At 44.0% G+C, this 13,776-nt stretch overlaps 1 protein-coding gene across 1 annotated transcript; it reads right to left on the bottom strand.

The window, feature by feature from the left end:
* Positions 1 to 7,982: 7,982 nt before the first annotated feature.
* On the bottom strand, positions 7,983 to 8,872 carry nkx2.9 (NK2 transcription factor related, locus 9; the record flags this gene model as incomplete). The annotated part of the gene is made up of 2 exons (XM_080850273.1): positions 7,983 to 8,503; positions 8,719 to 8,872. 2 exons carry the CDS (start codon positions 8,870 to 8,872, stop codon positions 7,983 to 7,985), a joined length of 675 nt encoding a protein of 224 aa, XP_080706399.1.
* Between the last annotated feature and the right edge of the window lie 4,904 nt (positions 8,873 to 13,776).

Here is a 13,776-nt window from a genome sequence, read left to right on the forward strand (position 1 = left end):
GGCGTTTACTTTAAGATATGGTGTACTCATGGGTGTAATTCAATGTAAACTTTTTAATTTGTGAGATTAAGTTAGGGTGGTTTTTAGTGAAAAGAGACATCATAGCTAAATGCATTCACCAGCACGCCGAGGTGGCAATAATGTTCCTCTGACCCCTCCACAAAAGGTCGTGCAGTGGTTCCAACCCTTCTGAGAACGGGTGACATATAAAATTGTTACGTGCAAAGGAGGTTAGAATATTGTCTCAAAATGATTTGTGAATACGTGTACCATGATCCTCAAGTATTCAACTATTTACAAATGTTTTTCCATCTACAAACACAGAACTCCTTACCTGTGATTTATACATTCTCATTTGAATAGATGCATTATGATTTGTACAAAATAATGTATATTAATGTTTTATTCAGGCCATAGTGACCGTAGTAGCCTAAGCAACAACAAATTCACTTGATTTTTGAGGAGAGCAATATCACAGTGAGCGTCAACCAACATTCCATCACAAAGCTAAAATGGATCCTGACAGAAGTCAGCAAACTGGATATTTATCTAAATATTTTTGTATATTTATGTAAAGCTATGCAGATAATAGTGCTACATTTATTAGTCATCTCGTGATATGGAGTCAGTGTGTTATGTGTAATGCCCTAGTGTAGTTTCCTTGTGTGTTAGTATCTGTGTCACCCTTGCCTTGCAACCTGTGTCTGTGTATAAGATCCCGGAGCCTTCCCTCTGGGCTGGGTTGTGTTCCTGTGTCAATACACACACACACACACACACACACACACACACACACACACACACACACACAGACTAACCCATGTGTGCTTGTTCTGCAGGGTTAGGGTTAGACACACACACACACACACTCAGACTAACCCATGTGTGCTTGTTCTGCAGGGTTAGGGTTAGACACACACACACACACACACACACACACACACACAATAAAGAGCATAAAGCCAAGGAAAAGCCTGACCCTGGCATCTTTCGTGTCAGAACTGGGATAGAGCTAGAGGTACTGAACCCTGCAAGCTTCATCAGTGCATTCGCCGAACCCTTCGTAATTTGAAAAATAAAATATGATTTCTTCAAAACGTAGGTATGTATAAAAACAGCCCGACATTGCTAGTGTGAACCGGGCTATACTGCGTGTGTCTTGACCCCTGCCGAACCCCTGAGAGTGGCTCAACGAACCCCTGGGGTTCGATCGAACCCAGGTTAAGAACCACTGACATAAAGGGATGGAGAAGCCAGCAACAGAAAATGTCATCGAGGAATTGCACCAGAGTGAAGCATGGCCAAAGCGCGATATTCCAGTACACCTAACGAGTCTCAAACTGGCCACGTTCTGTGGGAAGAAGCAGTAAATGGAGCCAGCGTTTCCCCATCCAGGATAACAAGCGAGAAACGAGCCGTCTGGTCCAGGCCCTCGCCAGGAGCAGGCGTGCCAGCGAGCTCGCAGCCAATGGAGGGAGCTGCCACACCAGGGCTCTGGAGACCAGCTGCCACTCTGATCGTCGGCCAGCCGGCCACCACCATTGCCACCACAGATGCGCCTCACCATATCACCACCAAGCGGCCCCACTACAGCGGAGAGCGTTACGACACATGGAACCCGGGCACGTTGAACGCCATTGTCCAGCGCCTGCATCTCGCAGCTCAGCCCCTCAGCCAGCGTCAAACTGAGGTGGGCGACTCAGTGAGAGGACTGTAAAGCCCTTTAACATCAGTTGGGTGGGTTGGGCCAAGCACATGGTCCACTGTAGGTCAATTGTGACTCGGAACTCATTCCCTGCCATGTCTTAGTGGACACTGGGCACGCCATTTTTTCTAGTTTGCCCCGGAATGCTGCTAGGAACTGAAGAGGTGGGGCCACTGTTCCCAGGGGGACAGTCAAGCGGTACAGCATCCCTTCTGGCCTGCTAGCCTCCAAGAGCTATGTATCATTGGCTTGGATCTGCTGGCTGAGTAGGGAGCTACGGTGGATGGCTAAGTAGGGAGCTACGGTGGATTGCTAAATAGGGAGCTACGGTGGATGGCTAAGTAGGGAGCTACGGTGGATGGCTAAGTAGGGAGCTACGGTGGATTGCTAAATAGGGAGCTACGGTGGATTGCTAAATAGGGAGCTACGGTGGATGGCTAAGTAGGGAGCTACGGTGGATTGCTAAATAGGGAGCTACGGTGGATGGCTAAGTAGGGAGCTACGGTGGAAGGCTAAGTAGGGAGCTACGGTGGATTGCTAAATAGGGAGCTATGGTGGATTGCTAAATAGGGAGCTACGGTGGATTGCTAAATAGGGAGCCACAGTGGATGTGTCCAGAGCTCAGCTACTTCTGGACCCTGACAGTGTGGCCCATTCATGCCGCTGGTGAAAATGATCCATTGACCAGAGGGGCTGCCACATCCACGTCATCCTGCGACAGGCATGTCCACTGATCCAGTGAAGGTGGCAGCTGTGAGAGACTGGCCTGTTTCCTGTGTACTACAGTGGGTTATTAAGTAACATGGGTGCCGCCGCAGAACTGTCTGGGGAGGGAGAGCACGGTGAGCAGGTGACTGCCTACTTCAGTCACTCACTCAGCCGACGAAGAGAGAGAAGCTGCTGTGTCACTAAGCGAGAACACTTCAGAGCCATACTTGTATGGAAGAAGGTTCCAGTTGTACGCTGAACATGCCTCTCTCACCTGGCTGCTGTATCCCAGAGGGTCAGATGGCACTGTGACTCGGGACTCTGAAGGACTACGACTTTGAGATTGTTCATCGAGACTAATCGTCTCCACTCCAATGCAGACATGCGGCCCTGTGAAGAGAAGCAGTGCTTTGCCTTGTCAGTGTAAAGAAGAGTGAGACACAGTAACTCCAGTGAGACACAGAAACTCCAGTGGTGGCTGCCTTTACGAGCGGCCACTTTAAGGGATGGCGACTCTCCAACAGGCAGGACTGGCGAGTAGCAGCAAGAGACAGCCTTCAGACCCCAGCAGCAGCAAGCAGGGATCCTCAGATTGCAGTGCCAGCCAACGGTGACAGCGGACGAAGATCATTGATCCCCAGTCTCTGCAGTGCCAGCCAATGGTGACAGCGGACGAAGATCATTGATCCCCAGTCTCTGCAGTGCCAGCCAATGGTGACAGCGGACGAAGATCATTGATCCCCAGTCTCTGCAGTGCCAGCCAACGGTGACAGCGGACGAAGATCATTGATCCCCAGTCTCTGCAGTGCCAGCCAATGGTGACAGCGGACGAAGATCATTGATCCCCAGTCTCTGCAGTGCCAGCCAACGGTGACAGCGGACGAAGATCATTGATCCCCAGTCTCTGCAGTGCCAGCCAACGGTGACAGCGGACGAAGATCATTGATCCCCAGTCTCTGCAGCGGGAGCAGAGCCAGGACCCCGTTCTCTTCCACGTTCAGGGAGATCTCGGGCACACAGCCTGGGTGGCAACAGCATCTGCAGGATGTCTCGCTGGCTCCCAGCATGGTTGCTAGTCCGCCCCCCTGGCCCCCCCTCTAGTGCTATGGAAAGGATCCAGACAGAGGTAGACCTGTGTCTGTTTACCTCAATAGCTGAAAAGAACTGTAGAAAATGACAGTTCCTAAAGTGATTCTCTACAGTTTCTTAACAGTTATTGAGGTAAACCGACACAGGTCCATCTCTGTAGGGGTCCGTCCTATGTAGTCAGACACTTATAATAACATTATGAGCCTATGAGCCTGTCAGTGGCGGAAGAAAGTGGCTTTGAAGCATGCATGCCCCATCTGATTACACTGTATAGCTATTTTGCAGTTGCCTGTTGTAGCGTTCTAACTCAAGACTGGACTGATTTTGATCATGAATTGTTCATTGAAAAGTTTGTAACCAGATAGATTGAAAAAAGTTTCCCTTTTATTGATGCAGCTATGTACTTTCTGAAAGCATGAAGCTAGAGTTTCTGTCAAATCAACAAAAAGATGTACATGTCAAACATCCCAGAAGGAGTTTATCAGTCTGCAGGTGGATTTTGGTCGGCGCCCTACTGTTGGTGTGGCACTTATGGTCCGCCCTCGGACCTCTGTCATATTTAATTTAACTGGGAATGGATATTAATGAAATAACTTCAAATGTTTGCCATTCCTGCATTTCTAAATCCTATCCTTGGCAGTCTATTTCAAATATCAGCCTCTAAACAGAAGTTGTCCATGGCACTAGAAGGCTCTCAAGGTGAAAATGTTGGTGAAAATGAATGAAAAAGTATAAATGGATAAAGAACAGAAATGTTGGTGGGGCGGGCCATTTATCTGCAACTAGTGGGATGCCAGTGCTACACTGGCTTCTTTCTCTCCCGGATATGACACAAGATGTGTGTTATGTATATTTCCCAGTCAACAATTAGCCTACCTGTTATCCAACTAGCAGCCTGAGAAGCTACCTTAAATTATGGTGACCACTGCCAAGACCCCCAAGAGGAGGACCAATGTGTGTTTGTTTAAAAGTTTTCCTGTTAAGCATTTTCACCCCATTAGCTGAGCTTTACATGAGCTTTTGACGACCCTTCAATTCAGCTCACACGAGTGGATTGAAGGAAGTGAGTTTACTTGCTTTTGCGTTAGCTAATAATACATCAGATGTTACTAGAGGAGATCTAAAGTGGCGAATCTGAACACTTTGTGATACTCTGAATGCACCATGGCTATCACTTGATCGAATAGTACTTGGTAGGTAATTTCACCACTGAGGTACCGATAAAGAAGAGTTTTGCCCTTGCTGTGGAGAGGGCACTGACAACATGCCTCATTGGGAACGAGGTGATGCAAGTTTTTCCAGGTCTCGATAAGGTGCATTGCACAAAATGAAGGGAGACCATCAACTAATTTTGAACACTGACTGATTCATATTTTAACAGCAGAGTGAGTGGGTTAGTGGGTTATTGGTGTTATATAATCGCTTTCTGCGCCTTGTTAGATTGTATTTATTGCTCATCCAACTGGTCGTGGAAGAGTGAAACCTTCTCTTTCGTAGGGAGAAGTGTTACCATCCAAGTACTTGCGTAGGTTATGACTGTTGCTGCCTCGCAATTGATATTTGCAGTTTCTTGCGAAAATCGTGCAACTCGCATGCTCGTTTATAGAAATAATCATTTTCATCGTGTACATTTAAAGATGAGTAGGGTTGTTTAGTAGTTCGAGCTATGGTTTGGGGGAATACTTCTCCAGCTATGTAGGGAAACATACCTCCGAGTAGGCGACAGTGAAGTGAGAAAGTGACGAGACGATTTTGCAGTGCTACCCTACCATCTAGCGGAGACAAGGGAGACGTGTATTATTATTATTTATTTTTAAGTCTTCAGATCTCTCTATGTCTCCCTCCCTGCAATTTGTGTATGGGTCTGTACATTTTTCTGCCTTTTATGTTATGTTATAATTAATCAATCAGAATTCATATTCTGTTTTTTTATCCATGTCTTTGCATATATCAGTTAGTAATATTACGCGAAACAGACATACACTATGCATTATCATAAATAATACCTTTTCAACAATGGTCTACACACACTTATTTTTGGCTGATTATTGACCTTTTAACGTATGCATTTTCCTACTTGTTTCACGGGGTCTAAAAGCCAAACATTGACCCTCACGTTTTTGGCAGATACAATGTTGATGCAGTTTATCTTTTAGGGAAACAATAATTCTGACTAGGGCTGGCCCAGTTACATTTCTTACATAGGGCTGGCCCAGTTACATTTCTTACATAGGGCTGGCCCAGTTACATTTCTTACATTTTAATACACTTCTGTTTTCCGACCGTCCTTATTGTAGGCCTACTGGTTATTCTCTGATGTGGAGCTGCTCTGACGTTGGTGGTTCCATTCGCCACAGGTAAGTTATGTCAACTGTAGCCAGCAGGATATCATCGGAAGTAAGGAAAACTATTTTTCTTAATGACTCAAGGTTTGAGTAAAAAAATCTTTCAATTGTATAGCCTTTGACTATTCCCAAAGGAGTGCGCAAGCGCCACTTCGGTTGCGGTTGGCCCTCGGATATGGGTCAAATGTCACATTGTCGTCATACAAACATAAAGTGCTGCTTACTGTACATTTATGTATTTACTTACAACAGTGGTGGGCCAATTTGTTGTTGTATGGCCTTTCACTTCAAAATATGAGATGCATTGGTCATCTGCCGGTCTCAAGGGTCTTTATTGCATGAGGGAAACGCCTTCTTTATTTCCATTTGTCTTTTTTATCTGGCACTTGATTTGGTTGCAATAAACTGTGTTTTTTTCAAGCTCACAAGGGAAGCGAAAACCGGTCCGATTGATATCTTTCATTATGGTAGGCATAACTCTATTCCATAGAAAATGTGTAGCTAAGACAATTCCAGACAGAAATACCTTCACTTGTAAAAGGGGTCGCTGTCTCGTCTGATGAAGTTTTTTGACCCTCTTCTCCCTTAAAACTAGTACCCTCTAAGACCGATCTTTGTGAGGGTTTAAACCCACGATGTTATAAAACACCATTGTGTTGTTAAACCCCATAAATTTGTCACTGTGGCCTGATTAAACATGGAGAGAATTGAAACACTGGGGATTTTGTCTCTAGGTCCCTCGGACAATAGCATCCATTCAAGGAGAGACACAAAAAGTGTTTAAGAGGAGATGCAGCGAGCGAAGAGATGCGGGCAGTCCCCTCCATATGTGAAACAAGGTGGTCCTAGCGAACGGACAAAAGACCAGGTGACAGGGACGATCCGCCACTGGGAGCCGGGATTAATAAGATAGGGGGTCGGGGAAACAAGAAGGTCCTGTCAGGGGGACTCCTTACAGATCCCCCCACTGTCTGGTTTGAATATACACTCGGCCCAGACATTTAAATGAGGAATGTAAATCCCGTAAATATTTGTAAATTAAACCTTTAACTATAAGACATTTTGCAGTGCGCAAAAAGTCTATTTTGCGGTTTAGTGCATTTTTCAAAAAGTTAGGCCCAGGTTTGATTATCTTTTTGATAACACACCACGTAGGTCGTAAAGGGTAACATGTCAATGACACAGTAGGCTATTTTGGGGGATCGTGTCACACATCCAATTACTCAGCATGCATCAAGAATATACAGATATTGAAATAATGAATTAATTAATACCTTGGCGTCTTACTCAAGAGATAGAATTACGGAATGAGTAAAAGAACTAAAAGGCATATACAGTGGCCTACTTATATGTATATATTTATAAGTAGAAAGCGTTTTAAACGCAACATTTTCTTCCAATGTGATTTGAAAGTAGCAAATGAAAGAAATTTCCTTTAGGTTCCGTTTTGCATGGAGTAGGCCTATATCAGTCTGGCGATTTAGTATGGAGATTTGTCGATTTAGTAAAGTGTTTTAGACATTTTCAAGTTTACCACAAATAGTCATGCCAGACTAAACTAATTCAGATTCATTGATATTAACTAGATCTACTTTGCAAACAATCAGTCAGATTTCTTACATTAGTTTAAATTGAAGTGTAAATGTTTTTATGCCATGTAACTTCAATGGATATCTGTTAATGCAAACACAAATCAAAAGCAGATTTTTGGCTACTTTTTTATTCGACGTACAAAAACACTGAACATAAACATCTGTTTCAAAGACACTTGCGAATCATTACAATTGTAGTTATAGAAACAAAGACAAAAATAACATTCATTTTCGATTTTTCAAAACACTTTACGCGAAATTTTCCATAGGCATTAAGCAACAGAACCTCCTTAAGTTCTTCACATTTGAATGTACAAAAATATTAGCCTACACTATAAAAATGACAGTAAAACATAAAATATGTGCAAAATATCCTCTCTGTATTTCTGGAAGAACTCGAACTATGTTTAAATAATCTTAATAAAACACAACTCAAACGGATATGACAAATATCTTCACTCTTAAAAATGATCCATTTCTGCGAGGTGTTTGAATTATTTAAGTGTCAAAATGGTCTGTGCCTGTTGGTAGTTGAGGTCAGTCTCACCAAACGAAATGGTGTGAAGCGGGCGCAGAGTGCGTAAAGTGCTGAAATCTGGGAAACAGGGCGAGCGGTGAGGGATGCTGTAAAGACTGGCACCCCTGGACGCCGTAGTGAGAGGCAGGTGTGGCTGAGGCTACCATACATCCGTTCCTCTCAGCGCCGATGAAGCAAGTCTGATACGGTTTGCCATCCCGCATGAGGACAGGTACCATGAGCCTTTGCAGCAGTGCTGGTTGACCGAGGTCTGATGCGCCCTCAGAACGGGATCTCTTCATCTTGTAGCGGTGATTCTGGAACCAGATCTTGATCTGCGTCGGAGTGAGGCTGAGCAGGTGCGCCAGCTGCTCGCGCTCGGGTGCTGACAGGTAGCGCTGGTGGCGGAAACGCCGCTCGAGCTCATATGTCTGCGATTTGGAGAAGAGCACGCGGCGCTTCTTCTTCTTGTCGCTGTCAGTTTCCAATGAGGCCTCCATTGGCCTGAGAGAATCAGATGTGGTGTCTGGACTGCTTTCATCTGACGCTGTAAGTACATATGAGAAAACGTTACATGGCTGCTAAATATATTACAGTGTGTAATAATAGAGGTTAAGTGCTTTAATGGAGAAATCCTGTTCATGTGCTAAAACTATTTACTTAAAACAAACTGTTTTAAAAGTCTAACAAAAAGTGCTTCTCTACATTCGAAAATTCGTAATTCTGCCACTTTTGAGTACTGTTATACGTGTGGCCACTTACATGGGCATTGGTTTCCATCAATATTTGTCCATGACGAGTAGGATGCGCCGGGGATTGGATCAGCCTGAAAACGTTGTGGAATACTATTCCCCTCGTCCTCTGGTAAATCCAAAATGCTCCTCACGGTGAAACTGAATTTGGTGGAGACAGACATGTCTGCGTTTTAAAAAAAAATAAGTTTTTAAGTTTTTAAGCTCCAGCGGGAGATGACAAGATGCCTCTTCAGGTTATCCAGTTGATGCGCAGACAAGCAAGCAAGGTGCACCCACTTCCACGCCAAACCCGTCAATGCCCGAGTAAGTGTCTGGGAGGGTGTTTATATATAAACAGCACTCAACGCTGTTCCGCACTGTCTCTTTTCAGGCCTCTATGTCTCAAGGATCCAAAGTACCTGAATGAGCCGGGTACTTAAACTCCAGTGATAGTAGGTGTGAACCCGGGAAAGAATAGCTGCGGCTCTCACAATGTGCGAAGGAAACACTCTTCATCATTACCGATTCGGTCTGAACAGTGAAAAGTGGGAAACAGATAATGGTAATTGTTGAGGCTGAATCACGTCTTGGGTGGCAAGTGACAACAAGAACGCACATCCCTCCCCCAAGAGCAAATAACGCGCCTGGATATTTGCATACAAAGTGATCCATTAGGATGATGTCTAGAGTTGGTTTAACTAATGCATTTATTGGTGTATTGTCGAACCATCGCCAAATTGTTGACAAAAAAAAACATGACAAATGTTTATTAACCGTGTCATAATCTTTACAAGCACACAAACAGACCTGCCAAATTCCACACATAGTTTTGATGAAGCAATTTAGAAGAAAGCATGTTTTGTTTTACTGTTCTCGTATTGAACCGGCTACTAAACATATAAATACTTTTGGCTTGTGTTTTTCTGCGTGAACCTGTGTCCTTTGATAGTATTACGCAATGAATGCATTCTAGTGCTATCTCTTAGTATGCCGGACTGAGTCAGGCTTTGCGTTAGTTGAATGCGCCAAAGAGTTGTGCAAACAGTGAACAGTTTGGGGTTATTTTTGGACCGGTGAAGTGTGTGAGATTGCTTTTGAGGATGGAGCAACCAGTGGCTCGCGTCCATCTCTTCACGAGTGAGTGTACACTACAGGCGGGCGTGAGGAGCCCGAGCCGTTCCCATGCCACCGTGGTGGACATGCACGGCCTCTTCCTCTATCAGAGAGAGAGAGAACGCGCCTTGGTTGGTGACAGCGCAGTGAGCCCTCCCGGCCGGGTTAGCTGGATGCACCTCTGTGAGACAGGCAGCCTGGGTGGTCGGGGCGAGCAAAGAGGGAACACAAATACATGCCAACCAGCGCGCCAGAACAAAAGAAGGAAATGTAGCACCGCGTCAGAGACCCGTTGGAAGCATTTGTTCCAGTCAAGATTTTGCATTTGTTCAGTGAAGGAATAATGCATGATTGACGCCCGGCTACAATGTCCTTTAACTTTCTCGGATAAATCCGCGCTTGTTCCTTGTTGTCATGGTTGTGAAAGGGACTGAATGGGATCTTGGCTGATATCTACTGCTACACGTCTACTACCGCCCAAGTCTATACACCATTATTAGTTATGCGATTCGAATCAGAATCAAAGGCGCTTTAGTCCCCAGTGACACATCAAGTCGCAGGCCCTATGGTTTTTTGCTTTAATGCGCGTTAAATCAAAATAATGGCGACCCGGTTTTTTTTAAGGCCCTTTGCAATTGCAATAGGATTTCATTGATAGCGAAATTAGGCAAATGCAATAGACACAAGAAAACGCGGGCATCTCTAATTTGTAATGAAAAACAAAAATCAATTAGTGATTTGGGAGACAAGGTGATTGTAGAGGCCCAATGTAATCGCGATGTATTATGTTTATGTTGTTCTTTTGGTGTCGAAGTAGGCTTGTGTGAAGTCTTCAGCCAGTTTTGTTCACTTTAATCTCTGATAACTATCAACTATGACGACAAAGGGCTGCTCTCTGTTGCAATTCATTGGCAACTCTACAGAAAGTAGACGGTAAACTCATCTACTTTTGGTCAAATATTCAAACGTCAGACATATTTGTCAAAGGGATATCCCCAAGTATGGTTTCGTTCGCCGTGTAGTTGACTCAAGGATTACAATTTGTAGCAAGTGCTCCTCCGTTTGCCCAGTACTCTCACATAAAGTGCAAAACCTCAAGAGGACAAATAGAGGTTCTCCCGGAGAAAGTTATCTACCCTTAATCACTTATTCAACGACGTTTATCTACGAACCACCGACTGTTTCTAGAGGGCTTCAACAGAAGAGCCTGCTCTCCAGACGCCAAGAGCCCTCCACCGACAAATATTTACTTTAGTTCTCTCCTGATTTTCATAACAACCGCGCTTTCATGCCTTTGAGGCCGTGTTGGGGGCAGACTGGCACATCTCATAGGCTTAACAAGGTTACATGGATAGCAAGTGTAACATAACGTGTAATGGATTTGTAATATGTTTTCATTTATTATAAAGTTTGAAGAGACCTGTTTCGTTATTCGAAAATATATTTCATTATAGCTCCCTTGAATAAGTTTTCGACACAATTAATCTGCATTTATATTTAAAGTTAGACATTAAACATGATTGTATAGGCCTATAGAATATTTCAACTCCATTTGATTTAAGGCACTATAGTTTTATCCTCTTTACAAGTTTTGTATAGAAAATGCCCCCTAATTACCCCTAGTATTTCTTAACTATCGATCAAGGTCTATTGTAATGTGATCTTCCAAACGTCCGTTTGTCAGTCTTTCACTAAATACGCGGAGTGAAAACGCAAATCCTGTTAGGGCCGCTGTTCCTTTGACAGGTGCTGAAATGTCAACTAATTTGAATGAACAATGACAAACGTCATAATTCACATTTTGCAACTTTATGAAATTATATTATACAGCTTGCCAGGCTGGTGAGTGTTTTTTCTTTGGATTATTTGTTTAATTTACATAAATTAATGTAGGCTATTATGAGGCCTTGGCGCATTTCAAAATAACCGTCTATATAGGCCTGTTTTGCTATCATGGAGTGAGACTTATTTAAAGGTAGTTGTCTGTACAGTGCCCATTAAATGTCGGAGGATATTTGTGATTGAATTAAAAGCAGACTATAAGGAGTTTTTAGATGAAGAGCGGAGGATACGGTTCTTTTTTCGCCTAGAAGAGATACAATTTAAACACTGTGCCAGCTCACTGGTCATTTGTTACGATATTGCTTTTAATCCATTCTAAAACGGCGGAGGTTAGGTCCAACCACACTTTATTCAACTGTATCTTAAGCAAGAGTGGTACAAAGACGTAAAGACGTCTTGCCTCTGACTCTGGGACGAATGTTGGGCTTTCCCGTCCAGGGCGAACTGCTGTGGCGAACACCAATCCGAATACATCATACCATTTCATCACGTCATTGTAGCGTATTTGTAAAACACCTAATTTTAACATCAAGTTACGCAACGATGTTCTCGAAGAACTAAATCAAAGTTGATGGATGGATTGCGCAATTCATACTATCTGAAACGGGGCCAACTTTGTTTTCTGATGCTGCTCTGACATTAGTGGTGCAAAACTGCCCCCTAGAGGTCATTGTGGTACTGCTTCAGCTAGATTTCGTCACACAAAACCTCTTGCTCGCATGATAGTGCAAGTATACTCATTAACTGTGTTGAACAATGAACACTGACCTGTTTCCCACAGCTATTTGTAATTTGGTGGTCAGAAACGGATTGGCCTTATTTGTAAGATGAAAAAAACATTTTTAGATGACACTTCCAAACAATCCAACCAGCAATCCAGTGCACGTTCTTAGGCATATTCATTTCATTTTTGACCTTTCATCTTTGTTGTAATTGTAGTGATCTTGTTGCTGCAAACTTTGTCAGTTCAAGCCCAAACACACACACACACACACACACACACACACACACACACACACACACACTCACCCTAACTTGTTAAAGTAATAAAGTAATTTACTTGTCTGTAAGTCTGTTGCGTAACTCCATGCTCAAGGCCTGTTGTCAATCTAGCAGCTCAGATAGGTCTTTCCTGAGAATGCCCTGAGCTCTCCCCAGCACTCTCTGCACAGAGTCTACACCTGTCTTTAAAGGGACCCGACTTGTGTACCTATTCTGCTGCTTTCAGGTTCTGATATTTCACGCACGCACGCACGCACGCACGCACGCACGCACACACACACACACACACACACACACACACACACACAAACACACGGGTCTTGAAATATCAGCACCTGAAAGCAGCAGAATAGGTACACAAGTGGGGTCCCTTCAAAGACAGGTGTAGACCCAGTATTTGGTCAGGAGTCTTCCTAATAGAACTTGTGCTAAATCTTCAATTTAGGGACACCTCTCTCAAAGGTTCGATCCCCGACCAGTAGGAAAAATGTGGGCGGGGGAAGTGGTAGACACTGCTCTCCCATGCCCACATCCACGGCTGAAGTGCCCTTGAGCAAGGCACCTAACCCCGATCACTGCTCCCCGGGCGCCGCCAATGGCAGCCCACTGCTCCGGGTTAGTGTTACTTCACTTCACTGTGTGTGTGTGTGTGTGTGTCACTTCCCTGGATGGGTTAAATGCAGAGGCTAATTTCAGAGTGTGTGTGTCTACACCACCTCTGCCATAGAGAGGACTTTCACTTTCACTTTAAAAAGGTGAATGTCCAACGTTATTATGAAACACATGAGAACTTCCTAACTGCTGTACTATCAAAGTGTTCTTAGTCTTGACTACCCATACTCACTCCACCTTCTTTCTTCCTGGTTACAGAGAGCACCTCCCTTCCTAACTGGCACCTTGGCTTAACTTGCACTTAAGCAGTGACAGTCCCGCACTTCTTTTTCTCTCTATGTCGTTTTCTATTTCTTGAAAAAAAAAGAAAAAAAAAGGAGTATTTATTGTTACACCAGGTTTTTATTGCTCTTCGCTTGACTGTTCTCTCCCTTGTACGTCGCTTTGGACAAAAGCGTCTGCTAAATGACTAAATGTAAATGTAAATGTGGTCACAACAGACACAAAGGTTTGTCTT

This window comes from Sprattus sprattus (genome assembly GCF_963457725.1).
Source record: "Sprattus sprattus genome assembly, chromosome: 13".
NCBI lineage: Eukaryota > Metazoa > Chordata > Actinopteri > Clupeiformes > Clupeidae > Sprattus > Sprattus sprattus.